The sequence below is a fragment of the Labrus mixtus genome, chromosome 14, assembly GCF_963584025.1.
Source record: "Labrus mixtus chromosome 14, fLabMix1.1, whole genome shotgun sequence".
Taxonomy (NCBI): Eukaryota; Metazoa; Chordata; class Actinopteri; order Labriformes; family Labridae; genus Labrus; species Labrus mixtus.
The window spans coordinates 22,200,360-22,226,336 of record NC_083625.1 but is presented as its reverse complement, the minus strand read 5'-3'; the positions used below and the strand labels follow the sequence as shown (position 1 = coordinate 22,226,336).

The 25,977-nt window shown below is 42.9% G+C and overlaps 2 protein-coding genes across 3 annotated transcripts; both read right to left on the bottom strand.

The window, feature by feature from the left end:
- Nucleotides 1-1,978: 1,978 nt before the first annotated feature.
- On the bottom strand, nt 1,979-6,041 carry LOC132988662 (P2Y purinoceptor 3). The gene is made up of 2 exons (XM_061056223.1): nt 5,421-6,041; nt 1,979-4,202 (listed from the first exon to the last, which is right to left on the bottom strand). The coding sequence occupies exons 1-2, from the start codon at nt 5,900-5,902 to the stop codon at nt 3,287-3,289; spliced, it is 1,398 nt and encodes a 465-aa protein (XP_060912206.1). The 5' UTR covers nt 5,903-6,041; the 3' UTR covers nt 1,979-3,286.
- A 3,087-nt stretch (nt 6,042-9,128) lies between these two features.
- Nucleotides 9,129-23,364, bottom strand: im:7136398 (schwannomin-interacting protein 1). 2 transcript variants are annotated; one of them, XM_061056243.1, is made up of 7 exons: nt 23,085-23,364; nt 21,175-21,363; nt 20,083-20,186; nt 19,826-19,907; nt 19,422-19,538; nt 19,211-19,328; nt 9,129-12,459 (listed from the first exon to the last, which is right to left on the bottom strand). In XM_061056243.1, exons 2-7 carry the CDS (start codon nt 21,358-21,360, stop codon nt 12,365-12,367), a joined length of 702 nt encoding a protein of 233 aa, XP_060912226.1. In that variant the 5' UTR covers nt 21,361-21,363; nt 23,085-23,364; the 3' UTR covers nt 9,129-12,364. The 2 variants fall into 2 exon arrangements, with proteins under 2 accessions (XP_060912226.1, XP_060912225.1); XM_061056242.1 differs by lacking the exon at nt 23,085-23,364 and having other exon boundaries at nt 21,175-21,916.
- Between the last annotated feature and the right edge of the window lie 2,613 nt (nt 23,365-25,977).

Below are 25,977 nucleotides of genomic sequence, written 5' to 3'. Positions count from 1 at the left end.
AATGTGAGTGTGGCTGGTTGTCTGTCTCTATATATATCAGCCCTGTGATTGGCTGGAGACCAGTCCAGCATGTAACCCCGCCTCTTGCCCAATGACAGCTGGGATCTGCTAACGCTATAAACTGAGCTGTTGGGAACTGTTAGCAGCTAATGTGGCGTTAAACTGTATTTAATATCTTTGCACATTTATTGTGCTGTGCCTTGAAGAAGCTACCAGCAGGGGGCGACTCAGAAGACGTCTGATAGTATAGAAGTCTTTGATAAAATGTTCCTTCCTGTCATTTGATTTATTCCCTCAGTATGTATTTTCCTAATTCCCTTTTCTAACAATTTCTGTTGATAAAAAACAATAAATTACTGAATATTGGGAGTCTATAAATAATGTTTCTGTTGCCATGGTGACCAAATAGATCTCAATAAAAAATTAATGTCATGTAAAGTTTAAGACTGGTTTAATGACAACCTTAAGAGTGAAGACGATATGAAGCAGGTTGAACATAAACGTGGACTCCTTCAATATAAATCTTCTGCTCCATCTTAATAAGTAACATTAAAGGTGGAGTCGGTAGCAATGTTCGCTCGCAGCTCGTAAAGTTTGCAGTTTCAGCGTATGAATTATAAATATATAATTAAAGTGTGTTACTATCTATACAGGGAAACCAAAGGCAATGCTCCTCAGTAGAAGATGAATGAAAGAATCAGCGTGAGATAATAAAAAGGTTTAACGGTGTAATCAGCAGCGTTAGAAGCTCAGCTGTGACACAAACACTCGGCTGATTAATCATTTCTGAGAGGGACGGATCCGCACGTTAACCATGAACGAGGCCGGAGAAAACACAGCAGATGTCAACATCAAACTTTTAATACAGACACTGCTCCATAAAACATCAAAACACACGAGCTGAAAGATGAGGTGTGACATCACAGACTGACCTGAGCTCAAAAACAAAAACAACAACATCATCGTCACATGAAGCGGGAGCGTGCAGAGTGTTGATCTGTGCAGGAAGAATACATTCAGACACCAGCAGCGCAGGCGTCTTAAAGAGGGAGCATCACAGTTTCTAATAATCACACTTTACACTTCACAGCCAGACACTCGTTTACATTTTCCAGGACTGATTAAGTGATGGTTCATTTTTAAAAACATGAGAAAAGAACACAAAGTCAGCATCCTGTGAGGCAGAACGAGTCTTTAACCTGAGGCCTCTAATCCTCTGAGGGGAGAACGTTCAAGTCCTCAGATCTGTGTGAAGCAAAGCAGAGACTGTAACCTTCATCACATGAATACATGACACTAACAGATTACAACATTTAAAACATTAATACAGCTGATATCTGATGTAGCGTAACTAAATATATCGCTAAGTGATGACCTTTAAAGAGAGTGAAGTCAAACTCCCTCTGGGGTGGTTGTTCGCAGCTCTGTGTTCACACTGACGGGACGTCTCTTCCTTCAGTTTGTTTATGTTTCACTCAGAGGCTCAAACATGTTTCTTTTCCACCTGAACCCCTCCCTCTTTGTTAGGCTGATTTATACTTCTGCATCAAATCTGCACTGTCAAAGCCTACATTGTCGAGAGAACTACATATTTGTGCCTTGGTGTTTCTGCGTAGCTCTGCAATACTCCGCCCACAAAGGCTAGTTGACAGAGTGAGTTATATGTTGGTGATATCGCCTGTTTCTGGTTCCGCCCATGTTTGTGTTCAGGTAAACATGGCGACTGAAACAGAGCGGATTATGTTGGAGTTGGAGCTGATAACTTTTGAGCAGCAGCTGATTTAACTGCAATTATTGTAAAGCAGAAAAGAGAGGAGACATCGGAGGGGATGTACGGCCGCTGAATCAGTCGAGGACGTCAGGGGAATTCGTTTTTCTTGTCCGGCCACTGAGACATAAACGAAGAAATGCACTTCTGATATTTTCGGATGGCTGCAAGTTGATTTGACGTGCTAACCCCTAACCCCTAACCCCTAACCCCTAACCCAAAGTATACACAATAAACCTGTAGCCAATACGATGCTCGGTCCAATCACTGTCTGGTCTGCGTTATTTCAACACTTGGTTAGATTTTTGAGGAGGTGCACTTCAGGCTAAGGCTTCCGCGTAAAGCTACAGGGCCAACCTTTGGGGTATACTATGGCATAGACTTGATGCAAAAATATAAATTAGGCTTTAGCCAACGCGGGGGGAAAGGGAGACAGCCCCGCCCACTCAGGGAAGCTGCTTGCAGAATGCTTGCAGAATGGCTGAGTTTTATGGCAGAACCAACAGACTTTGTTTGGTCTAAAATACTTCAAAGAAGCTAGGCCGCATATCAGAATGGAGATCAGTCCTACAAACAGCTGCACTGAGTGTAAACACTGCGGGAGAGGTGGGAGAGGAGGGGATAAATCAACGTTTAAATACTCGAAATCAGTCTTAGTCTCAAGACCGGTCTCCAGACCACTTTTTTAAGGTCTTGTCTCTGAATCGAACGCATTTTTACTCTGCCCTCGTCTCGGTCTTGATCCCTAACAGTCTTGGTCTTGTCTGGGCCTCGGGAGCACTCTTGGTCTCTGGTATGTCTTGGTCTCGGTTAGTGTGGTCTACAACACTAGGAGGGGAGGCAGTGCACTCTGTTTTGGTTTGAGAGACTGGGGCTAAAGTGCGACATCTACTGGACATCTACTCTGGAAGTTGCATTTTTACACCCTAAATATGTTTTCATCATGTTTGAGCATTAAGCGGAGCTCTTCCAATGACATAATCAAGTCGTGTCCTCTAAATTTCATGGCACTGATCAGAGCATTAGCTCCATCTGCAGTTCATCATAACTCCCAACAAGCTAAAAAGAAAACACTAGTGAAGGAAAATGTGCATTAAAATTGGTTTTCTTGGGGCGTTGGTGGCGCACTGCTTAGTGCGCGAGACCCATGTATGGAGGCCATGGTCCTCCAAGTGGGCGGCCCAGGCTCAAATCCAGCCTGTCGCTCCTTTCCCGCATGTCATTCCTTACTCTCTCTCTCCCTGATTTCCAACACTATCCACTGTCCTATCTCTACATTAAAGGCACAAAAAAGCCCAAAAATAAATCTTAAACATTGGTTTTCTTCTTCAGTTCTTTTAAAAAAAAAAGGTTTTTAATTTCGATTGCTGGTACCCGAACTGAGATATTATACACAAACAGAGTTTAAAATATTTCAAACCACCTCCAACACGACCTTCAGTTCAAGTGCTGGATTTATTACATGTTCCAACGCGTACTGTTTGAAGTCCCTTTCAAAGTAAAGGGCGTTTAAAACTCTTAGAAGATGACCCTTGAAGACTTGGACTCATTTTCCATGTGCACCTCCCTGTTAACCTTCTCGGCCGCTTCCTGGTCCTCCTCGCCCATTCCCTCTTTTTTCATGATCTTTAGAGGCCACCAGAGGGAGCCGTTCCGCCGGCGGTCTCTGCGGACTTTGTGTTCTTTAGGCCAGCAGCAGGGGGCGCCCTTATCCCCTGTCAGGAAGTAGAGAAGGGCATTGAGCCAGGCGTTGCAGGAGGCCAGCGGCCGGGTGACCTTGTAGCAGATAGAGACAGTCTTCATGGCGTTGCAGCCACCCAGCTGTCCCCGCCGCAGCAGCAGGAAGAGCGTCCGCGTCACGTGAAACGGCAGGAAGCAGAGGGCAAACAGCAGCGTGATGGTTAAGATGGTTTTGATGGATTTCCGTCGTCGTCTGATGTAGTGCGAGTACTGTGATCCAGAGATGGAGACCGAGGTTCTTTCTCGGTCTCTGACTCCCTCTGTGGCCCAATCCCCCACTGGACCGTCCTCCCCACCCTCTATGGAACTGGGAGGGGAACGCAGTGTCTGAAATATCGTCCTGACCACCTGAGAGTAGCACCAAGCGATGATCACAAAGGGCACAAAGAAGCCCAGCAGATGGAGGACGATGCCGTATGGGACGTAGTCGGCAAACTCCTTATCAATGGCGTCGTCCCAGCAGTTCATGTATCCCTCCTGATCCTCAAACTGAGGTCCACTACCGTTACTGCCTCCACTCGCACCTTCAGGGCCGACAGCCCCACCTCCTCGATGGACGTATCCCGTCTGAGCGAACCTGAAGATGGGGCAAGTGAGGATGAAGACCACCACCCACACCAACGCACAGGTCCCCTTCACCACCCGCTTGCTCTCCAGAGTGATGGTCCTCATGGGATGGCAGATTCCCAGGTACCTGTGGACAGACAACCAGGGGTGAGTTAGAACAACGCTTTAACCTCGTGTTGGGTTCAGATAGAAGAAGACTTAAAGGTTCACTCGACTTCCTCAAACGAGCATCCTTTACTGGCCTGTGGGTGTAGGCTTGTACTCTGTACCATGATCCTCATGACTGATTTCCCAGTCGATTAAACAAAATGAGAGTTCACTACAGTCCTCCTGGCCAGAGGCTTTAATTTGTCAGGTCATCTGTCAAACAGTCAATTGGTAAATATGTCCATTCCTCCAATGTTTGTGTCTTTAAATAATGCACAAACATCCACTTGGACTTAAGGCTGGACTTATGTTCTCAAGTCAAAAATCAAAGCTGATCTTACAAAATAGTGATAACTTTCAAATTCAGATCTCCCCAGGCCATACTCCCTTATTCCCTTATTTCTTTTAACATCAGCCTTTGTCTTTTCATGAACATCATGCATCAGTCCCAAGTTTGAAATATGATTTTCATATAAACACCAAAAATCTGTTTCAAACTCGGTGTTAACTGTAGTTCCTCGAGTGTCCATTTGAGGCTGGCTGCAAAAGCCCAGGAAACCCCATTTGGGATGGGTCCCATTTAAAGTTGCCTGTTTCACAGCAGATATGTTTACAGCAACTCTGCTAACTTGTCTCCAAAGTCAAACTCATGATATGACCTTAGGTTCCAAACATTTGACCAGTTGCTGATGGTCAGGAGAATCAGCTAGCTTGTTAATGAACATGTGGTGTGGTGCTACTTTTATGTCAGGTCAAAATTCAAAGGGAGGTCAGGTAAAAAATTTACATTTGCAGGAAAGTGCGTTTGCAGCAGTTTTTCCTCAGAGAACAGGGACAATGAGGTGTGACTCCAGAAGTTTTAGTATTAATCTTCTGACAAGAACAGAGCTTTGGTATGTTTAGTAATTCTCTATACAGCTAAATCTTCTTTTCTATTGTACCTATCATTCTGTAGACTGGCTTTGTTAAGTTCTGGAAGGTTAAGGGGACTCTCCTGGGGGAGTGTGGTGCTTACTAAAAGGTTGATGCACCAAACAACGTTAGCCTTATGAAATGGACCAATAACGGCAAAAGCAAGCAACATCGTATTAGCAAAGGTCCTAAGACTGAAACCAATGTTTACTTCAGGAGAATCAGCTAAAAGTACCATTAAGGACAAAGTTTCCCAATGGGCAGCCGTGCGTCCAGAGCGTCCTACCTGTGCACTGAGATGCAGGTGAGGAAGAAGATGGAGCAGTAGAGGTTGAAGTAGAACAGAAAGCGAACAAGGCGGCACATGAAGTCCCCAAACACCCAGCGGTCCCTTAGCATGTAGCTCGCCACCAGGAAGGGCAGTGACAGGCCGTACATGAGGTCAGTGGTGGCCAGGTTAACCATGTAGATGAGTGAGGTGTTCCAGCGTCGCCCGCCGCCACTGCTACCCATGACGCCGCAGCAGCCGCTGCCATGGTGACGGCAGGAGCGCAGCAACACCACCGAGTTGAGGGTGAGACTGAAGAGGAAGGTCAGCGAGTAGCAGACCGGCAGGAAGACGTACTTGTAGGATTCGTCAATGCTGCAGGACGAGGGAGGTTGAGAAGAGGTGGGGATGATGCCAGAGGTGTTGGGAGGGTTGCTCACCCCCGCCGCCACAGCCAGACCGATGTTTGGGGTGACACTGGAGGCTTGACTCAATCCCATGATGGAGGTTATTCCTGGCAGGGCTGGATAGGTTCAGGTTCCTCTGACGTCATCTCAGCTTCTCCAGCGGATTCAAGTCTTCTTACTCTTTCAATGTCTCTCTGCCGCCGTCTGACCCATATCTCTGGTGTGTCGAAGGACTGCAACAAAGAGGGGAGAGGAAACACTTTGTCATTAGTTCAGAAAAGCTTGTTCACCATGTACTGCCGGTGTTTTGCTGATGAGGACTTTGTTTCGCACAATTAGCCCTTCAATCATTAACACAAGCCTTCCGGAAACACCTCTCCATTCATGCAACCTTCCTTGCTGGACGTCAGGTAGAAGGCACGTTCCAGCTGTCCTACTTTAAGGTTTAATGTAACACAGAGTACAGTCTCGACCGGCTCTCTCTGTAAAGTGTCTCTAGGTAACTTTTGAAATGAATTGCTACTTAACAAATAAAGATTCATGGTTGATTAAACCCAAGCTGCTGTTTTGGAACGACAGTGTCAAGAAATGTTGCAGCAGTTGGTGCAGGTTGTGTTGAGATGTTCTCTTGGCTTTAACAAACTGTGACACTTCATTATTCACAGTATAGACATGTTGTTGTTGTTGTTGTTGTTGTTGTTGTTGTTGTACTTGATGAAGCAGATTAAGGTTTTGATACATTGTTTAAAACAACACAATCTCTATTATTTCATTGAGTGATAGAGAGAGAGACAGAGAGAGAGAGACCACTGTCTCAACTAAACAAATGCGTTGGCAACATTTTGGTTTTAAAGGGGACATATGATGAAAAATCCACTTCTACAGTGTTTTTGAACATATATTTGGCTTTAAATGTAAATGAGCTGTGTCTGACCACGCCCCCTCTCTGGAAGGCCTCGGGTGTCTCTGTCTTTCTCGCTCCATGTCCTATTGTTTACGGTGAGAAGGCAGACTCACAGGGTAGAACAAACACCTAGCTGTGGGAGTGTCACCCACCTGGGGGAGGGGTTACTGCCCTTTGTGATGTCATGAAGGGAAAATCTCCAAACGGCCTGTTTGAGCACATATTTTCTGAAAAGTGGAGCAGGCAGAAGAGAGGATAGACTTTTCTCATCACTGGGGGGTTTGTAAACAGACTATAGACACAGATTAGTGTTAGAGAAACATGGTTAAGTGGATTATACAAAATATGTGACCTTTAACCTATTACGATCAAGTTCTCTTTCATAAGGCTGACCTGGCCAAGAGGGCAGCAGCAGCACACGTCATCATAAACATTACATGATAAACTAAAGGATGTGAATCAAAGCGTCAGTTAGTCGACGTCCCACTTTACCTCCTGAGCAACAAGCTCCCTTTAACTGAAGTATTATTTATTATAATGTTCTCCCAAAGTTTAGTCTTTGTTTTTTAAATAGGACAGCCGATCTGCAGGATTCTTTTCACATTTAATATCAGTAAACTGAGACCATCAGTGTCATCTACAGGTGACCTCACACGCCTTTATCTCATTCTGTATGGACTACTGTAACGCTCTTTTCACCTCACTCAGCATGTCCGCCCTAAACCTTCTCCAGTCAATCCAGAATGCTGCTCGAGTCCTCATCAGGTCCAACAAGCGGTCTCACATCACTCCCACACTGAAATCTCTGCTCTGGGTCCCTGTGGCTTATAAGAATAAGTTTAAAATCCTCACCCTCACTTTCAGAGCCATCCACAGTCAGGCCCCAGAATATTTGTGAGAACTCGTTCACCCACCCGTTCACTGAGGTCGAACACCCGACACCTGCTGTCCGTCCCACAGACACATTTTAAGACTCTTGTTGATCGTGCGTTTGAGGCGATAGCATCAATCCTCTGGATCTCTCTGCCTGTCCGGTTACATCTTTCTGACTTTGTTGAGTCTTTTAAAAAGCAGCTACAAACGTTGATGTTAGGACAGGCCTGTGAGTGATCAGGTCCACCCAGTCCACCAACTGATCTGTGTTTTTCTGTGCCGATTATCGTTCCGGGTCAGAGCTGGATTTTAAAATGCCGGTCCATGAAGTTTGTTCCTGTTTTATTACATGTATGTAGTTTTTTTGTTGATGTGACCTTTGTCTGCGAGAAGTGATTCATACATAAACTCTCCTTAAAAACATGAAAGTCTAATTAAACCTGAATAAAAACGTGCTGCTTCAATCAAGTTCTGACAGCCAATCAGACGGCAGAGCTTCACCTTTAGAGTCTGCTCTGAAGAGGCTGTTTGTCCGATGTTAAAGGAGTTAAAGGAGATCGTTTTTTACCTGCAGTCGTCCTCTTGCTCTCGCCTCGTCAAGTTTCTCCGTGGATCCAGAAGAGTCTGTTTCGGGGCTGAAGGGTCTCTCGGGGTTTCTCCCCTGACCTTCAGTTTGTCTGTAAATAATTGATCAGCGTTCATTCAGTCAGAACTGCAGGAATGAAACCCAATACAGGGACTGCAGAGGAGGAGGAGGAGGTGCTCCCAGTTCAGCTCTGAACTGGTTTACATACAGCAGACTGGCTCATACTGGAACTGAGATTAAAACATTTAAAAAAACACAGAAGCCTTAATGTCATATCTTTAAGCATACATTTCAATCCTGCACAAAATGTTGACTTTCTGTTTAATAATGGACAAAGCGTTTGATTTTCTGGCTTTTATGTTTTTAAATAATTGGCAACGATGCAAATGACCTTCGAGTTAATTCTTCTGTAAGTGAGCTGACCTGTCGGGGTCACAGTCTCTCAGAACAATCACTTCACTGTTACACGTTGAAAACACAGAAGTAGTTTTTTATGGAGCTCGAATTCAACAAGAAACTAAAGAAATCATTTTTGAGTTGCTGCTGTTCTGTAAATAACATTAAATTCATGCACTGCTTCCCCAGAACTCCAAATATAAGAACATCATAAGGCTAGATTATCAGATCTCATCACTACCGGCTGCATGATGTGGATCTGTGAACAAAGCTGCTCTCTAAAGATCAAAATCACTCACCTTTCCCTCCAGAGAAGCGGCTGAAGATTTACTCATGTCGTTTCCTCCTCCTCCTCACTCTGCCTCTTTTTCTGAGGAAAGCAAAGTAAATCAGCCCCTCCTCTTCCTCCTCCTCGGCTCGTCTCCTTCCATCATCATCACCATCATCTCAGACTCATACTGGGCTTTTGGTGTGTTGGTCAAGATGTGTGAAGGTGTTAGTGTTGGCAGCACATTTGGCGTTTGAGGAACAGATACGAGTAAACACAAAGAGGCGAAACATAAAATCCCTCCGACATTTATTAAAGAATTAAACACTTAAAATAAGATTTAGAAAATGTTCTCTCCATGTGTCTCCTACGACGAAGCAGCAACCTCCAGTGTTGAAAAATGAAGCTGATCCTGAAGTGTAAAATCCTGCAGTTCCTCGAATGTCCACTAGAGGCTGGCTGCAGAATCACAGGAAGTCACATACACACCCATTCTAAAAAGCCAGTTTTTACAGCAGAGATTAACATTTTTACAGCCTGGTTCAAAAAACCAAACAGGTCTGATTAGCTCATGTCTCGATCACCACACACTGTACGGGGGGGTGAATGTTTTGATGACTCATCAGTTTTGATTTGATGAAGGATAAGAGTTATTCACAATAAGACGTGTAGCTGACCTGATTGACAGGCGGGTGCGGTGTGATGGTTTGTCAGGAGGCTTAAAACCCGCCTCAGACCATTTCTGTGTGTGTTCCATTTCCAGCATGGAGACCGCCATGGGACTCCAGCGCCACCTGCAGGGTGACGTTGATCGAGACATGAGCTAATCAGATCTATTCGTTTTTTTGAACCAGGCTGTAAACATGTTAATCTCTACTGTAAAAACAGGCTTTTTTGAATGGGTGTGTATGTGACTTCCTGTGCTTCTGCAGCCAGCCTCTAGTGGACACTCAAGGAACTGCAGGATTTTACACTTTTAGCATTGGCTTCACTTTTAACATCCGAGGACGCCACTTTCTTCAAACACAAACAAATAAGTTCACAAAAAAATCTGTGTAGCTTGACATCAAAGTATATTTCAGAGTTAATGTTTACATTCACAAAATATATTTTAAATGTATTTATTTACATCTGAAAACACATCTCTAACATATGCCCACGGTCTCAATGAAATAATAAATCGTTCACATTGTTAGCTTCTTTGTTAGCGAATTTCCACGACCACATTAACGCCAAGTATAACTCTTTTAAAGTCTTCTCGTATTTATGTCCCGTTTCATACGACACTGTTTAGATGTCGTTTATAGCTTTACGTTAAAAATAAGAAACATTTTCTTTACAGTAACATCCGTACGACATTCAGTCAGTATCATTCCTGCAGCTGGCCACATTGGTAGGAGTGGTTTAAAAACGCCTCGTTATAAATCATCTGAATATCCCTGATTAACACCAAAATAATTCACTGAGGTCAGAATCAGGCCGAGTCCACAAGAAGGCAGGAATTTTTTTAAAAAGGTTTCCTACCCTATTTTAAAAATAACCTCGTCCACACACGCTCAGTTCTCAAAAACATCTTCGTCCACATGAAAATGCAACAACGCACGCCAAGTCAACAGGCGGTGATTCCTCCGCAACGACCATTTCATTGTCAAAGTTCTCCCACCTTCCCAAAGTCCAACGGAGTCTCATCCAAAACCGCCGACCGTAGCGATGGGGTTTGTGTGGTGGGACCCCCAATGTCCTCACACAGAAACACCTTAAACGTAGTTTCTGAACATCTTCACCCTGGAAGGAGTTTTACTAAAGGAGAGTTTACAGGGACCTGAAACGCCATTTGCGAATGAAAGATCAAAATGCACAGAAAAAGCCACATGTTCAAAAAGACCCGCCTACGTGTGGACGAGGACTAATACTTTATATATATATATAAAACATTTGAGGAGGATAGAAAACAGAGAATGTTGGTGGGATGTTTAAACTAAGTGCATTCATCTCTTCATTATAATGTCATCACGGACGGTACCTGACGGGTTTAGCATCGTTTGTTAAACGAGGTTTCACGCCATCATTAAAATCACTACAAACACAAATGCTGAAAATATTCCATCGTTGGAAATCTTTTGAAACTTATGGACGGCCACGTTGCAGTCGCTAAAATCCAATATCAACTTCTTTTATTTTTGGCCTTTTTGCGCCTTTACTGTAGAGACAGGACGGTGGAAAGAGTCAGAAATCAGATGGAGAGAGAGAGGGAGGGGAATGACATGCGGTCAGGTTTGATCCCGGGCCACCCGCTTGGAGTTCCAAAGCCTCTGTACATGGGACGCACGATCTAACCGCTACGCTACCGGCACTCCTCCTTCTTTTATTTGGAGGTGCAGAGGATCATCTGAGACATCCAAGACGATTTTTCAGAATAAAACATGAAATATAAAACGGCATGGGTTACGTCTCGCTACACGTGCTGCGTGAGTGTTATGTTCCCATATTAATATAATAAAAATATAAAAGTATTAAACACAATCAAACTTAAATAAGATAAGTTAACATCCCTTATTTGCATATTAAAGTCGAGTTTTCACAAACAGGAAATAAAAAATCCTTTTGTTTGAATGATTGTGGGAAATGTTGTTATGTCGAAGGAAGTTTTGTTTTTAATTAAAATCTTAAAGATTTAAATGTAATACTATATCAGCCAATGAAATGAATTCAAGGATCTTTAAAGGAGCAATATGTAACTCTGACCCCTAGTGTTTAAAATGGGTACTGCAGTCCAAATTTAATTCAGATTTTCAAGATTCTTTCTAATATTTGTACAACTGATTTTGTGCTCTCGGTTAAAGGTTACAAAACTTTAAAACAGTTCAGTTTAATTACAAACGTTCTGGGGAAACTTACAAAAACCTTCTGACGAACGCTTCTGAAAACTTCGGTCAAAACTTGGAAAAAAAAAAACTCACAGGGAAATATCCGGGAAATTCACCAGAAAACTCAAATGAAAATTCCAGACAAAAGCTTCTGAAAGATCTAAGAAAAGGGTTCCTAAAATTTCTGAACAAAAAGTTCCCTTAATTACTAAGAAAATTTCCGAGGATTTAAAAATTCCTAATCAAATTTCCCTAAAATTCCTGAAACTCACATTCAACACCTTTACAGAGCGAGAGGCGTGATGGGAATGTTTGAATACAGATATTACTACTACCCAACAAAAACCAACATGTGATTGTTTGTTTACGACCTTTGTTGTTCCATATGAACGCGCCGTCACGTGCAGAGGCTTTTCTTTCCCTTGGATATGAGCTAACATTTGTTCTCGACGATGCTGAGCGACTTTTAAGGACTTGCAGAGCTTCCATTCAGATCTCCGTTTGTTTCCCTGAACGCTGCTCGCTCGCTGGTCAGTTTTCTTTAATTAGTCGTCCTGGAAACAGACTTCTGGTCGGACGTGGGCGAGCAGCTTCTCCTGGTCACAAAGCATCCAAACGTTCACATTGAATCACATGCACGGGGTATTCTGTGGTCCTGGTGTTAGGTCAGGTCCTGCACGTCCAGCAGCATGGCGTCCTGCTTCGTCCTCAGCTGGTCTCGTACCAACAGGTGAGCCACCAGCTCGGAGCTCAGAGCTGCAGGAAAAACACAAAATGGAGAAAATTATTTTAACAGTGTGCAACTACATGAAGATGTTCCTATTCCGGGGGAGTGAACGAAGCTGAACGGTCGCATTTTCGAGCTCTCCGTGGGAATCGGCCAAATTTAACTATCCTGAGTTAAAAGCCAACGCACTTCTTTATCAAACTTAAGTTAAGTGTATCTGTAATCTAAGACATGTTGACCAGACACCAGAAAAAGGCTCAGAAAAAGACCAACCGACACGAGGAAACAGAGGAAGATGCTAGCATGCTAACCACCGGTGTGCAAACTTCTGGAACAGTGGGGATCTTAGAGGCAATTGCAGCCCTGAAAAACGACTTCGGCTCCAAATTTGACGGAGTTCTGACTGCAATAAATGAGATCAAGTCGGACTTTAAAGACTTTTCAGGGAGACTGGAACAAGCAGAGGAACGTATTGGTGACATAGAGGATGATATTGCTGGTGAGAAAACCAAAATTGCGATACTGGAGAAGCAGGTGTCTGAGCTCACCTCTAAGGTGGATGACCTGGAAAACAGGAGCCGCCGTTCAAATCTCAGAGTGGTGAATCTCCCGGAGAAAGTTGAAAAGGGCAATGCCGCTGCTTTTCTGGAAAAGTGGCTACCCGACGTCCTGGGACCCGAGACCTTCCCTGCACCGCTGGTTATCGAAAGAGCACATAGATTACCAGGTGCGCCACAATCCTCTGCTCCGCGAGTCATGATAATGAAGTTTTTAAACTTCTGTGACAAGATCCGAGTCATGCAAGCGGCTAGAAAGAAGGGTAAGATCATGTATGAAGGCCACCATGTCATGTTTTTTCAAGACATCTCCACTGAGCTGCACAAGAAAAGAAAGCGCTTTGACGGTGTGAAACAACAACTACGGGACCTAAAGCTAGAATACGGCATCATATACCCCGCTAAACTAAGGCTATTCCACGAAGGGAAACCTCGCGTGTTTGCTGATCCTGCAGGTGTGGAGTCGTTCATTAAAGAACTGGAAACCTAGCAGGATGGTCACGGCTAGCGGGATTACACTGGGATAACCACTGTCAGTGACTGAACTCTTCAACGGCAGCAGACGGCGTGAACATTCAACTTGATCTGTGTTTTGCTTCTACTAAGGAAAGGTACTGTCTGTTTCATGCACGCGGTAACAATGCTTTCCTATGCTGCACCTGATTGTCACTATACGATGACATGGTCTTTAATCCCACACACCAGACAGATACGCATATAGCCTAAGCATATTTTGTTCGCTTATTGCATTGAGCCGATTGTGAGCGGAGGGTTTGTTTATTGTGTGATTCGTCAGTTCGTAACTGATCCTCGTTGTTAGCGGATCAGTTGAGCGCCTAGTTTGCTCTCAATGATACCAGGGAAGGTACGCTGTCTCGTTTGGGGAGACAGTGCTGGGATTATTTTAGGGGTTATAAATGTACATATTATTTTGAAGTGTGGGATAACGACATACAATCCAATTGTGTTAAGAACGAGATTACAGTTTACATCATTCCTTCCTATTACATATATGGCCTGGTTGAAAGTGTTCATACTTGATTTTATTTTGTATGTCTTCTAATGTAAATTTGAAGTTTACATCCTGGGATGTTAGGGGTTTGGTGAAGTTGGCTAAAATGAAGCAAGTACTCAGTAGGGTTAAACAAATTAAATCATTAGTTGTATATCTCCAAAAAAAAACATTTACTGGCAGATGAAGTGGTAAAGATAAAAAGGAGATGGCCAGGGCAAGTAATTTCAGACTCCTACTACTTATCACACACCCGTGGGGTGATGATCCTGATTCATAAATCGGTACCCTTGAAAGTGGACAACGTCATCCGTGACATAGGGGGTAGGTACCTGATTGTCCAGGGTACATTGATAAATGAAAAGATAAACATGATTAACATATATGCCCCGAATGATGACAATCCCAAATTCTTTGAAAATGTATTTTTATTAATTTCCTCTCTCCCAGGGAAGGCTCTTATAGCAGGCGATTTCAATTGCACTTTAGACCCTAAAATGGACCGTTCAACTGGGGTGGACTCCTCTCATATACAAAGTAGGAAGAAGCTGTTACAGTATGTGAAGGATTTGAACTTGTGTGACCCCTGGAGGAGATTAAACTCAGATAAACTAGAATTCTCCTGTTATTCTCCTCGATTTAAATCATACTCACGTATAGATTATTTCCTGATTTACAGCTCTATGTTCTCCTCTGTGATAGAATGTAACTATAACAGCATACTACTGTCAGACCACTCTCCCACTTCACTTGTATACAGAGCCCAAGGGGTAGTTAAAGGCACTCCTAAATGGAGATTCCATCCCAGATAGCTTTCCGATTCGAATTTCCTGCAATTTTTAGAGGAACAAATTGAGTTGTTTTTTAGCACAAATACGGATGAGACCTCTGCTATTGTCAGATGGGAGGCCTTTAAGGCGTACATCAGAGGCATGATCATATCTTATACCAGTTCAAAAACAAACAAACTCAAAGTAAAAATGAACGAGCTTGACCACAAAATTAGACAATTGGATAGAGAGACCTTTTTGGATGGCTCCACAAAAGCAAAACAAGAATTAACGTTACTTAAAGCCCAATATGAGGAATTGTCCACATCGAAAGCAGAAAATAGTTTAATCCGGCTCAAACAGAGTTACTATGATCAAGGTGAAAAACCGGGGAGATTGTTGGCCTGGCGAATTAAGAAATTGGATGCAGACAGGGCAATTACTGCAATTCAAACTCAGAGTGGAGCAATATCAGCAGACCCTCAGGAAATGAATGATACCTTTTCCATCTACTCTAAAATATTATATACATCTGAATCCTCAGAAAACGTGGAAACACAATCTCTATTCCTGGAGGATCTTTGTATTCCTTCCATACCAGACGATCTTAAAGGACATATGGATAGGAAACTAGATGCCTCAGAAATCGCTGACGCTATTACCAATATGAGGGGAGATAAAGCTGCAGGCCCTGATGCTCTACCAGTTGATATTTATAAGATATTTAAAGATAAATTAATTGAACCTCATTTAGCTATGTATGAGGAGGCGTTTCAACAGGGTCGTCTCCCAGATTCCCTGAGGAGCACGCTGATAACATTTATTTTGAAACCCAATAAGTCCCCTACCAATTGCACATCGTATAGACCCATTTCACTGCTTAACACAGATGCTAAGATTATTGCTAAAGTAATGGCTAGAAGACTGGAATCGGTGCTTCCAACTGTGATCAATCCAGATCAGAATGGTTTTGTGAAAAACCGTCAAGCCTTCCATAATGTCAGAAGGGTGTTGAATTTGATGAATGCGAGGGAGGGAACCCCTGACACTGCCATTCTGTCTTTAGATGCTGAAAAAGCATTCGACAGAGTGGAGTGGAGCTATTTATTAGATGTGCTATCTCGCTTTGGCTTTGGTAACTACTTTCGAAAATGGATTGAGACACTTTATACTGACCCAATGGCAGAGGTCTCCACCAACTATTTAATATCATCTCCTTTCAAACTTACAAGGGGTACCCGTCAGTGGTGCCCTCTCTCGCCAATGCTATTTGTTTTGGCAATGGAACCGTTTGCGATAGCGGTGAGGTCACACCCCTCAATTTCAGGTATAAAAGTATTGGACACCGAACATCGCATTGTAATGTATGCTGATGACACCCTTTTATTTCTAACAGACCTAAATAACTCAATCCTTAATCTGACTAAATTAATTGACACATTCGGAAAATTTTCAGGCTTTAAAGTAAACAAAACATAAAATCCTCTATTATGTTTTTGAATAAGCGGGAGCGAATAAATCCGGTGATAAACCACCCTTTCAATAATGCAGTAAACGGATTTAAATATCTTGGTATCATCATTACCCCAACCATTAAAGATTTAGTATCCTGTAACTATGCTCCTATGATTTCCACAGTAACTGAATCCATGAATAGTTGGTCATCAATGCCAATCTCTCTATTGGGATGTATAAATGTAATCAAGATGAATATATTACCAAAGTTTTTATATCTATTTCAATCGATCCCTTTACCCCCACCACCACAGTTCTTTTAAAAAATGAAGCAACTATTTACAAAGTTTATTTGTAATAACAGAAGGTCAAGGTTGAGACTGTCACTTCTTTACCTGCCATATGAGAGAGGAGGGTTACAATTACCCAATCTACAGTGGTATTTCTGGGCTGCTCAAATTAGAGCTGCATTGTATTGGTTTTTGCCTGAACCTTACTTACCATGGGTACAAATTGAAAGTTTTTGCACTAAAGGCCTGCGACTTGACACTTATTTATACTCTGCATCTGTCAAAAAATTGAAGCGACTTACTGATAACCCCTTTGTGAGAAACACAATTAATGTCTGGCACAATGTACAGTCATTTCTTGGTGAATCTACTTTGTTTTCTGGCTTTTCACCAATATGGGGGAATGATAACTTCTCTCCTGGCAAAAAAGACCAAGGCTTTAAAATGTGGGCAACAAAGGGCATCTATAAAGTTATGGATCTATATAAGGAAGGCAAACTAACTCCATTTGAAGAACTTAGAATTGAATATGACATACCTCAGACACACTTTTTAAAATATTTACAGTTAAGGAGCTTTGTTTATGCACAGACGCACTCCTATATACAACCCCCTTTGTCCATATTAGAAAACTTAGCAGTGAATACTTGTACTGGTAAGGGTCAGAAATCCTTACTGTATAACATACTGGTGAAAAATCATAAAGACTTGCAAAAAGATATCTCGGAGGAGGACTGGAGGGAGGTGTGTTCGAAAGCTCAACTCCTAACAATAAATACCCATCTCAGACTGATTCAATATAATTGGATTATGAGAACTTATATTACTCCGGATAGACTGAATAAGATGAATCCAAATAATCCTGTTGTCTGTGTTAAATGCAATGTCGAAAAGGGCACCTTATTTCACTGTCTGTGGGACTGTCCTGAGATACGAAAGTTCTGGAATGAAGTTATAAAATGCATTTCTCAGATTACCTTGAATCCAGTACCCGACTGCCCTACACTTTGTATTCTTAATTTGTATCCGAAGGACTGTATGCTAAACAGCAAAGAGAAGAAAATAACTGACTTATGTTTAGTACAAGCTAGACGCTTGATTTCTCTTTGCTGGAAAGATGTGAAGAGCCCTTCGGTTGGTCGCTGGTTGAAAGAACTATCAGCATGCCTTGTCCTTGAAAAGTTAACATACACAATGAAAAAGAAATCAGCCAAATTCAAAGAGATCTGGAATCCCTTCCTTGCATTTTTAAAGGACTGTGAAGTTGGAGAAACTCTGGTAACTTGAAGGTGATATGTCCCAAACTGTCGATACCATGTGATGTGATGCTAAGCTGTGTATGATTACATAATGTCGTTACCCAGTTTTTGTGTTTTGTTTTGTCTTTAGGTCTGTCTTTTCTTTAATTATATATTTTCCCTTTGGGGTGGGGGGAGTGGATTTTCTTTTTTTTTTATATATATAGTTTGACTGTTATATGCTTTGTTAAATGTATTGTGTTTTTTGTAAAATGTAAAAACTCAATAAATACATGTAAAAAAAAAGATGTTCCTATTCCTTCTTTTTTTTCAATTACGTGAAATCTCAAAAACCCTCATTGCTGGATAAACCGTTATAGCAAATTTCCACATAGTCCGTGCGGTCTGTCAGCGCCCGGGTTTGCTCAGTCGGACGGTACGTGCCCTGCCCCACTTGGTCTGTTTCTGGAATGTGAGCGCAGCTATGAGCAGCTATACACACATACCAGGAGAACTACAAGATCTCAGGAGAACTACAAGATCACAGGAGAACTACAAGATCTCAGGAGAACTACAAGATCTCAGGAGAACTACATGATCACGGGAGGACTACAAGATCACGGGAGAACTACAAGATCACGGGAGAACTACAAGATCACAGGAGGACTACAAGATCACGGGAGAACTACAAGATCACAGGAGAACTACAAGATCACAGGAGGACTACAAGATCACGGGAGAACTACAAGATCACGGGAGAACTACAAGATCACAGGAGGGCTACAAGATCACGGGAGAACTACAAGATCACGGGAGAACTACAGGACCACGTGTGAATAAAGAGAACAACGTGCAAACGTTGCTTTGTCTTTCTGAGGATGGTTTCTTATTCATTCGGTGCCTGTTTTGACGTCATGTTGATAAAGAGATGGAATATACGATCAGAAGTCGGTATGTTGTGTTTTATTTTTAAATTGATCGGACACTCTGTGCGTTTCCTTGTCTGACTTCCTGTCCGGGTTGTTATATTCTGTGCTTGCAGCGAGCTCTGTCAAAACTTTCAACCTTGCACAAAATCCTGCTTTAAAACTCCTGATATGTTCAGAGTGAGCTGATGTGAGAACGCAGCAGGATATAATCAGGAGAATTCACCTGGAGCGAGTGGGAGGGGGTGGTGACGTTTATTCTCTGTGATCGCTGCACGACCATAGACTGTCTGCACGCCACCTCTACCATCTCTGTGCTCTAATGAACCTGCTGCATTATGTTTCCTGTTCTCCAGTATGTTCTTCTCCACTCTTTAGGTCGATCTGACGTTTAACTTTATGAAGGCACAAGCTTCTCAGAGCCACGGTGAAGACTGTCTGTCTGTGTGTGTGTGTGTGTGTGTGTGTGTGTGTGTGTGTGTGTGTGTGTGTGTGTGTGTGTGTGTGCGTGCGTGCGTGTGTGAGTTCATACCGTGTACTTCCTGTTGAAGTGTCCCTCTCAGGCTGCGGAGCTGTTTCTCTGAACACTCCTGAAGCTCCCAACACTCCAGATGTTTCCGCTTGGCAACATTGCTGCAGCCAGCCAGATGCTGCAACACACACACACACGTTATCCTCCTCTGTTGATAACACGTCTCTCTCTCTCTCTCTCTCTCGCTGTCATTCTTTCCCTCATGTTTCACCTCCTTCTCCTTCTGTTCAGCCAGCAGTTTGTCTCTCAGCGTCCTCAGGGCAATGATCACTTCCTGTTTCAACCCGGCGGCGGCATGGCAACTGATTCCCCCCGGTCCCATGGAAACCTGACAGAGATGTGTAAGGTTGTCAGTGGTCAGACTTTGAGTAAATCTGTCAAATAAACAGTGTGGAAATAAGCTCTACTGAGAGTGGTAGCTCGGCTCTCAGCCCCCTAGGCCCCGCCCCCTGGACTCTAAAGTCTAGAGTCTTTGTTTTTTTGTTTTTGGATGTTGGTTTTCACAAAAGAAAAAGAAATAACTTTGAGCTCTGGAAACTATGGTGTGCATTTCCAGCCAAGGCCGGCAGATGTTGATATACGAGCGTATATTTGTACAAACGGAGAACAAATGACCTTTTTCTTGGTTCCCTCCTCGTCGTCTTCACTGTCGCTGTTGTTGATGAAGCACAGCTGCAGGTTTCTGTGGTTGTGAAATCTGTAAACGGACGACAAACAGGAAAACGTCAGACTGCAGGTCTACACGTGTTCACAGCCGATGGAGTCATGTTGTTGTGTTTGTCTCCAAACATCTCTGCCAGTTTACTCTCAAGATTTTTGTAGAACTTTATGACGTCTTTGGAGTGCCTGTTCATTAATACTTTTAAACTCACCGTGAGGCGACAGAAGCAACTCTGCACCTCCGGAAGTCTTCCTCTTCCTCCCACACGTCCCTCCACACTCCCCCGTGGCTCTCCCCCATCCTCACCTCACCTCTCTGGGGGGAGACATGCAGAGACAGTCCCCCTCACACAGGGGTCCAAACACATAAACATACTACAAATGACCACACTAGAATAAAAAACTGGAAATGAGAGGAATCCCTTCAGCAGCAGCAGATTTATCGCAGAGACGATGTTGGGAAGTTTTTTATATAAAGCTACGTGATCATTATGCCGCCAGAGAATGTACAAACATGCAGCTGTGAGCGTCCACACAGCGTCTCTGTAATGTCAGGGTCTCATTTTAGCTCCGTCCTCAGCGTGAATCACAAAATGTGTTTACAGCCACAACCAGCATGTTCTCGTCCTCCGAGGAATGTAATCAGACAGAGACGGAGATAAGAAGGAAGAAGAGGAGGAAGAGGAGGAGGAGGAAGAGGAAGAGGAGGAGGAGGACGAGGAAGAGGACGAGGAGGAGGAGGACGAGGAGGAGGAAGTGGAGGAGGAGGAGGAGGAAGAGGAGGAGGAAGAGGAGGAGGAGGAGGAGGAAGAGGAGGAGGAGGAGGAGTTACAGAGGAGTGACAAGATCAGCTGAGCCAGCAGGGGAGCGCAGCGCTGTGTGTGTGTGTGTGCATGTCTAACTGTGTGTAAGTGGAGCTCCCGCTGCGCCGTTCTTCCACAATGCTGAAATGCAGACAGGGACAACGATATTACGCCATCAGAATCGATATGAATGTCTTAAGTTGGCGTCGGGGCTTCGTTACGCTGCTGTTGTAGAATTGCACGACGAAAAGGGCTTCAGGCTTCTTCAGGATCAGATAACTTTTTAAAACCAGCGGAGTCGCCCTCATGTGGACAACAGAAAGGCTAATTTATAATGGCTTCAGTTTTCTGACCCCAGTCTTTAGATAACACTTCAAAGGGGGGAGTAGGGCACAAAGATTTATGGGAAATGTAGTCTTAAGAAAAATATATCCACTGACAGCGTCTCCAGAACCAAACAGAGACTCAACAGCACAACAAAAACGTATCTTCATGTCTGACCTTTGACTTTTCCCTCCTCTCCTGCTCCTGTTTCTCCAACTCCGCTATCCTCTGACTCAGGTCGTCCCAGTGCATGATGGGAAGGTCCGGGTAGTCCACAGAGGAGGCGGCTGCGATGTGATGATGAAGCTTGTTGTCCTCCTCCTCTTCCTCCTTCTCCTCTGCCGTCTCTTTCTCTCCCTCCATCTTCTGCGGGAATAAGCAAGAATGTGAGACGACAATAAAAACATAAAACATAACCTCACAAAAAAAAATCAAGTTTCCAAAAGTGCATCAAGAATGATAGAAGTTTGAACATCTCCCGACTCATTTGGGGGGAAAGATCAATGATGAATTAATAGCCAATCATGAGTCAGTTACTAAAACACATCAATATTCATGAGGACTTGAATTTAAAGTCAATACCAAAAATAATGATTACACTGTATCCAATACAATCCTAATGTTTTTATAAATCACATTTACAAACAACAAAAGGTGACCAAAGTGCATCAAAAGGTAAAACGTTTTTAGACTACTAAGAAGTGATCGAAGGAATAAAAGCCGACTCTCAAGCAGAGCCAAAAGCCGAGGCGTAAAGGTGCGTTTTAAGGTTTGAGTGTTCAATTCAACCTCTTAATAAATGCTACTTTTAAACTCCAGGATAAATATAAGGCTGCCACGATACCGGAATTTTTAACTTCTAGATACTAGTAACAAGGGCTTGACTGATACAGGATTTTTGGGGCCAATAACAATAACGATATTGGGGAGAGAAACGATATTTTATATATATATATATATATATATATATATATATATATATATAAACGATATACGATATATTGGCCGATGTCTTTCTTAAGCCTTTTTCACATATGCACTCCAGATAATATCTAGATATTTACAGGAGGACTTCTCCAGAGATTCTCCCGACCTAGCCGTTCACATATGCTCCTCACAGCTGGAGACTATCCCTGTCAGAGGGGAGGGGGCTCGGGGGATTTCCCGAGGTAAGACGTGACGTAAATAAACAATGCTGAAGTAGCGGCCGACACTATAATGAGGCTATATAAATGCGGCTGTTTGCGTTCACACATAGCCTAAAGCACTTCAGGGTAGCCAAATCTCTGGAGTTTTTCAGGATATTTCTGTATGTGTGAAAAAAGTTTTAGATTTATCTCTGAAGAGATACGAGATAAATAAACACATTTATTGCGTTGATCCCTCAGTTATCAAACACTTGTGGAAAAGATTTATAATGAAGACAAGATGGTCACTCAGCTGGAAAGTAACTGAGCATGTACGTGTGTCACCACTCGACACTCTGGAGAGTGGTGATGCTTGTTGTAATCCATATAGTGCCCTCTGCTGGTGACAGAGAACTGCTAGTGTAATACACTGAAACTGAAATGAAATACTGTTTGACTAGTGAATAAATCGAGTAATATCGGCGCATATCGGAGAAAAAATTAGTTGATACTGATGGTCACTGGATAAACTGATATCGGCCGATATTATCGGCTTGCAGATTAATCGGTCGTACTCTGGAGCAACCTCTGTTGGGCTATGTCAACAAAACTATGATGCTGCATTCATGCGCTCCCTGGACAGTCCCCATCTCGACTTCAGTGGGTTCACCTGATTTCAGTTCGGAAAGTCTGAATGTTGTAACATCAGCAACAAACATCATGGATGCTACGAAGAACACATGTTGATGTCTCTGTTACGAGTTATATTTCAGCAAAAAGTTGATGTGCAAAACGTGAATTAATGAAAAGTATCTTAACATGAACTAAACATATTTTGACCCTCATGTGATAACGATTATGATGTCAAGTCGGGCTCCTCATTTCTTGCCGAGTTGTTCCGACTTGAGCAAGCTGAAGTGTCCCCGCAGCAGTCAGCCTGCTCTGTCCGCAGTTGTTTACCAGCAGCAGGGAGACCTCGGAGGGTTTTACCCGCCTCACAGTCGCATCCACTCGGCCCCGGATCCCTCCGACATGTCGCAGTCCGTCACCCCGCGGGTCCCGTCAGCCCGCCGGATCCACTTTGAGGGCTGACCGCGACGAAGAAAAGCTTCCCCCGTTTTATTCAGACATGGAAGACAAGGTAGTGAAAGTGTTGTAGAGAAGTTTGACTCCGTGTGGAGGGAGGACGGACCTTCCCTTTCCTTCTTCCTCCCCCTTTCCTCCCCCCTTCCGCTCTTCCTACTTTAACTCAAGTGTCTGCAGGGGGACGAAGACTTAACGGTACCGAGACACCGGAACCCGCTACCGGTGGTCATTTAAGTTGTGTCAGTAGCCTACTTTTAGTTTAAGTAGGCTAAGTCTACTAGTTGTTTTTTTGTATAGCCTATAGAGTAATTGTGACACTGGTTTAAGTAGCCTACTCCCTATCAGTATTTAAAGCACTTGTAAGCAGGAGCGTGTCCAGAGGGGGGGCATGAGCCCCCCTGGAAATATTATCGGCCACCCCAAAATCTTTGATTATTTTTGTGTGTTCCATTTGATCTTGAAATTCTGAAATTCCGAGTTGGCCGTTAATACGTAATCAGGAACGCCTCCCTGAAGTCAGAACTCAAACATGGAAACTTGGATAACCTTCGGCAGCCCGAGTTAAAATCCAACATGGCTGCTACGCTCATCAACAGTAACATAGAAGTGGGTAAACTTTAAATTTGTCCCCAAATGTATTTTTTCAAGTGGTCGCGTTTTTATCCTTTATCCAGCTCTGATGAGCTGAAACGTGTCGGTCTGCCACACATTTTTAACTTGACCTGTAGCCATGAATGAGTAAAGGTGTTTTAACTTTTGTAACAGAACAGAGTGCTTTGCATATCTTTTTGTGTTTTCTTACCTTACTCTTCAGACTCAGAGGATTTTTTTTCACTTAAGTGATAAACACATCCAGCCTATTTTTCACCGTATCACTCCAACCTCCACAAAGAGCGCCTGTTTGCTGTTCATCTCCATTGAGGACCCACGCAGCGCTCCTAACCTTTGATGTCTTATCATGATTTACAGTGTGTGGTTCACACATACACACATTTACGTAAAACCACAACGACAAGTAAAAACCAAACAACAGCATAAACTGTACATGAGTTGACAGGGACACATTTATACGAGCATAAAAAGTGGCTGTGTGATGTTGTTCAAAACAAACCGGGAATACTTGACCCTAGAGTTAAAGTGAAAACTTGAACTCTGAACAGGGCTGAAATAGAGAGGTTTATAGACATGATCAGATACAGGGTCAGAGTGGATTTAGAACAAGACACTTCACACACACGTTTTTGGGAGCTCTGAGACTTATTTAAACTGAAGAGGAGGAGAAGATGTGACCTTTAATTCCTTTGAAGTTTGGGTACATTCCCACACACAGAAAAGTAAGGTGTCCATTTAAAGCTTCCCTGTACTAACTATCTATTTACCTGAAAGACTTTTAAAGATCAAAACGTTAAAAAAGGCATTCCAGCCTTAAACTGTTTGTAAAGCTCATGTCTGCGTGTTTCGTCAGCTTCAGTCCACTGTCATGTTTGGGTAAACGTGTGTCCGGAGGCAGTGAAGGGGTTAAAGGCCGAGCCTCCCGGTGTCCGGTTTCATCATTTTTTAGAGATGACGACTCAAAGCAGACGGAGGATTTGGGGATTCTGGGAGAACAGAGGAGAATACAGAGTCACAGCAACAGAGAGCATACCTCAGATACACACACGCTTCATTATGCTCAGCTTGCCCAATAAAACATTCAGAATAAAAAGATTAACACAGGAGCTTTGATTTCAATATTTTTTAACTGATTCATAGTTCCAGTTCCTTGATCATGTCTTTGCACTTGAGCTGAAACAGTTTTCAGCAACACTTTGAGAGCTGTGGAAGACATTTTTCCTTCAAAATAAAACAAAAATATTAACCAATCTCTCCATTAGTTTGTTTAAATATCACTGTTACTCAAATTGTTTCTGTTGTTGACTTTTGCTCGGAGCGTTCTCGTTATTTTCATTCCAACATTTTTGGAATAATAATTAATTTGACTTTAATATACAAGGGGCCTTTTTGTTCATAAACATGATTTATTTTCCTCTTTTTAAGGCTTTAGGTTTGATGAGCTCACTAAGAAAGCACAAAACAAACTCTTTAATTTATGTATTTCTAACACTATATTTGCAAACTTCGGAGGGTTGGCGGTTCAAGTCCAGGTACGGACCAAATCTTGAAATTGGTCTGGTAGCTGGTGAGGAGCGAGCTCAGTTCCTGAGCACTGCTGAGGTGCCCTTGAGCAAACCTGCTCAGGAACGCCGTGTGCAGCCCCCTCACTCTGACATCCCTCCAATCAGTCTACAGGATCCTGTTTGTGCATGTGTTTCAGCCTCTGTGTGTGTGAAGTGTGAAAATTGAATTTCCCCTCACGGGATCAATAAAGTATGAGTTTGTCTTCTTCTATATTTTTGTGACTTGTTTTAAAAGCGTTATTACAAAGTGCTCCATAGAGGAAACAAAGATTGAACGATAACAACAAATTCACGGAGCCCCTGATGCAAATTTATTTTATTTTTTAAAAACCTTTTGGGACTTCAGGGTCCAATCTGAAGAAAACAAGGATTAAAAATAATTTAAACAAATAGAAGTTATATAAAATACAATGAAATCACACCAGATTTGTATAAAATGACTGTTAAAATAGTTTAATTGACGTGTTCCTGCTTAAATACATATTTAAAACGTTATTAATCCTCTATAAACCTTATTATGTTGCTGTACTCTCGTCCTGTTGCGCCTCTTTGCAGCAGTTCCCTCAGTGACCAGACGGCGGCGTTGTTTT

Coding starts and splice junctions, on each gene's coding strand:
- LOC132988662 (XM_061056223.1), bottom strand. CDS start 5,902: ATGGGATTGAGTCAAGCCTCCAGTGTCACCCCAAACATCGGTCTGGCT. Junction 4,203..5,420: donor ACCTGCATCTCAGTGCACAG/GTAGGACGCTCT, acceptor GTCTGTCCACAG/GTACCTGGGAATCTGCCATC.
- im:7136398 (XM_061056242.1), bottom strand. CDS start 21,411: ATGTTTTATGTTTTTATTGTCGTCTCACATTCTTGCTTATTCCCGCAG. Junction 20,187..21,174: donor AGAGGAGGGAAAAGTCAAAG/GTCAGACATGAA, acceptor GTCTCCCCCCAG/AGAGGTGAGGTGAGGATGGG. Junction 19,908..20,082: donor GTTGCTTCTGTCGCCTCACG/GTGAGTTTAAAA, acceptor GTCCGTTTACAG/ATTTCACAACCACAGAAACC.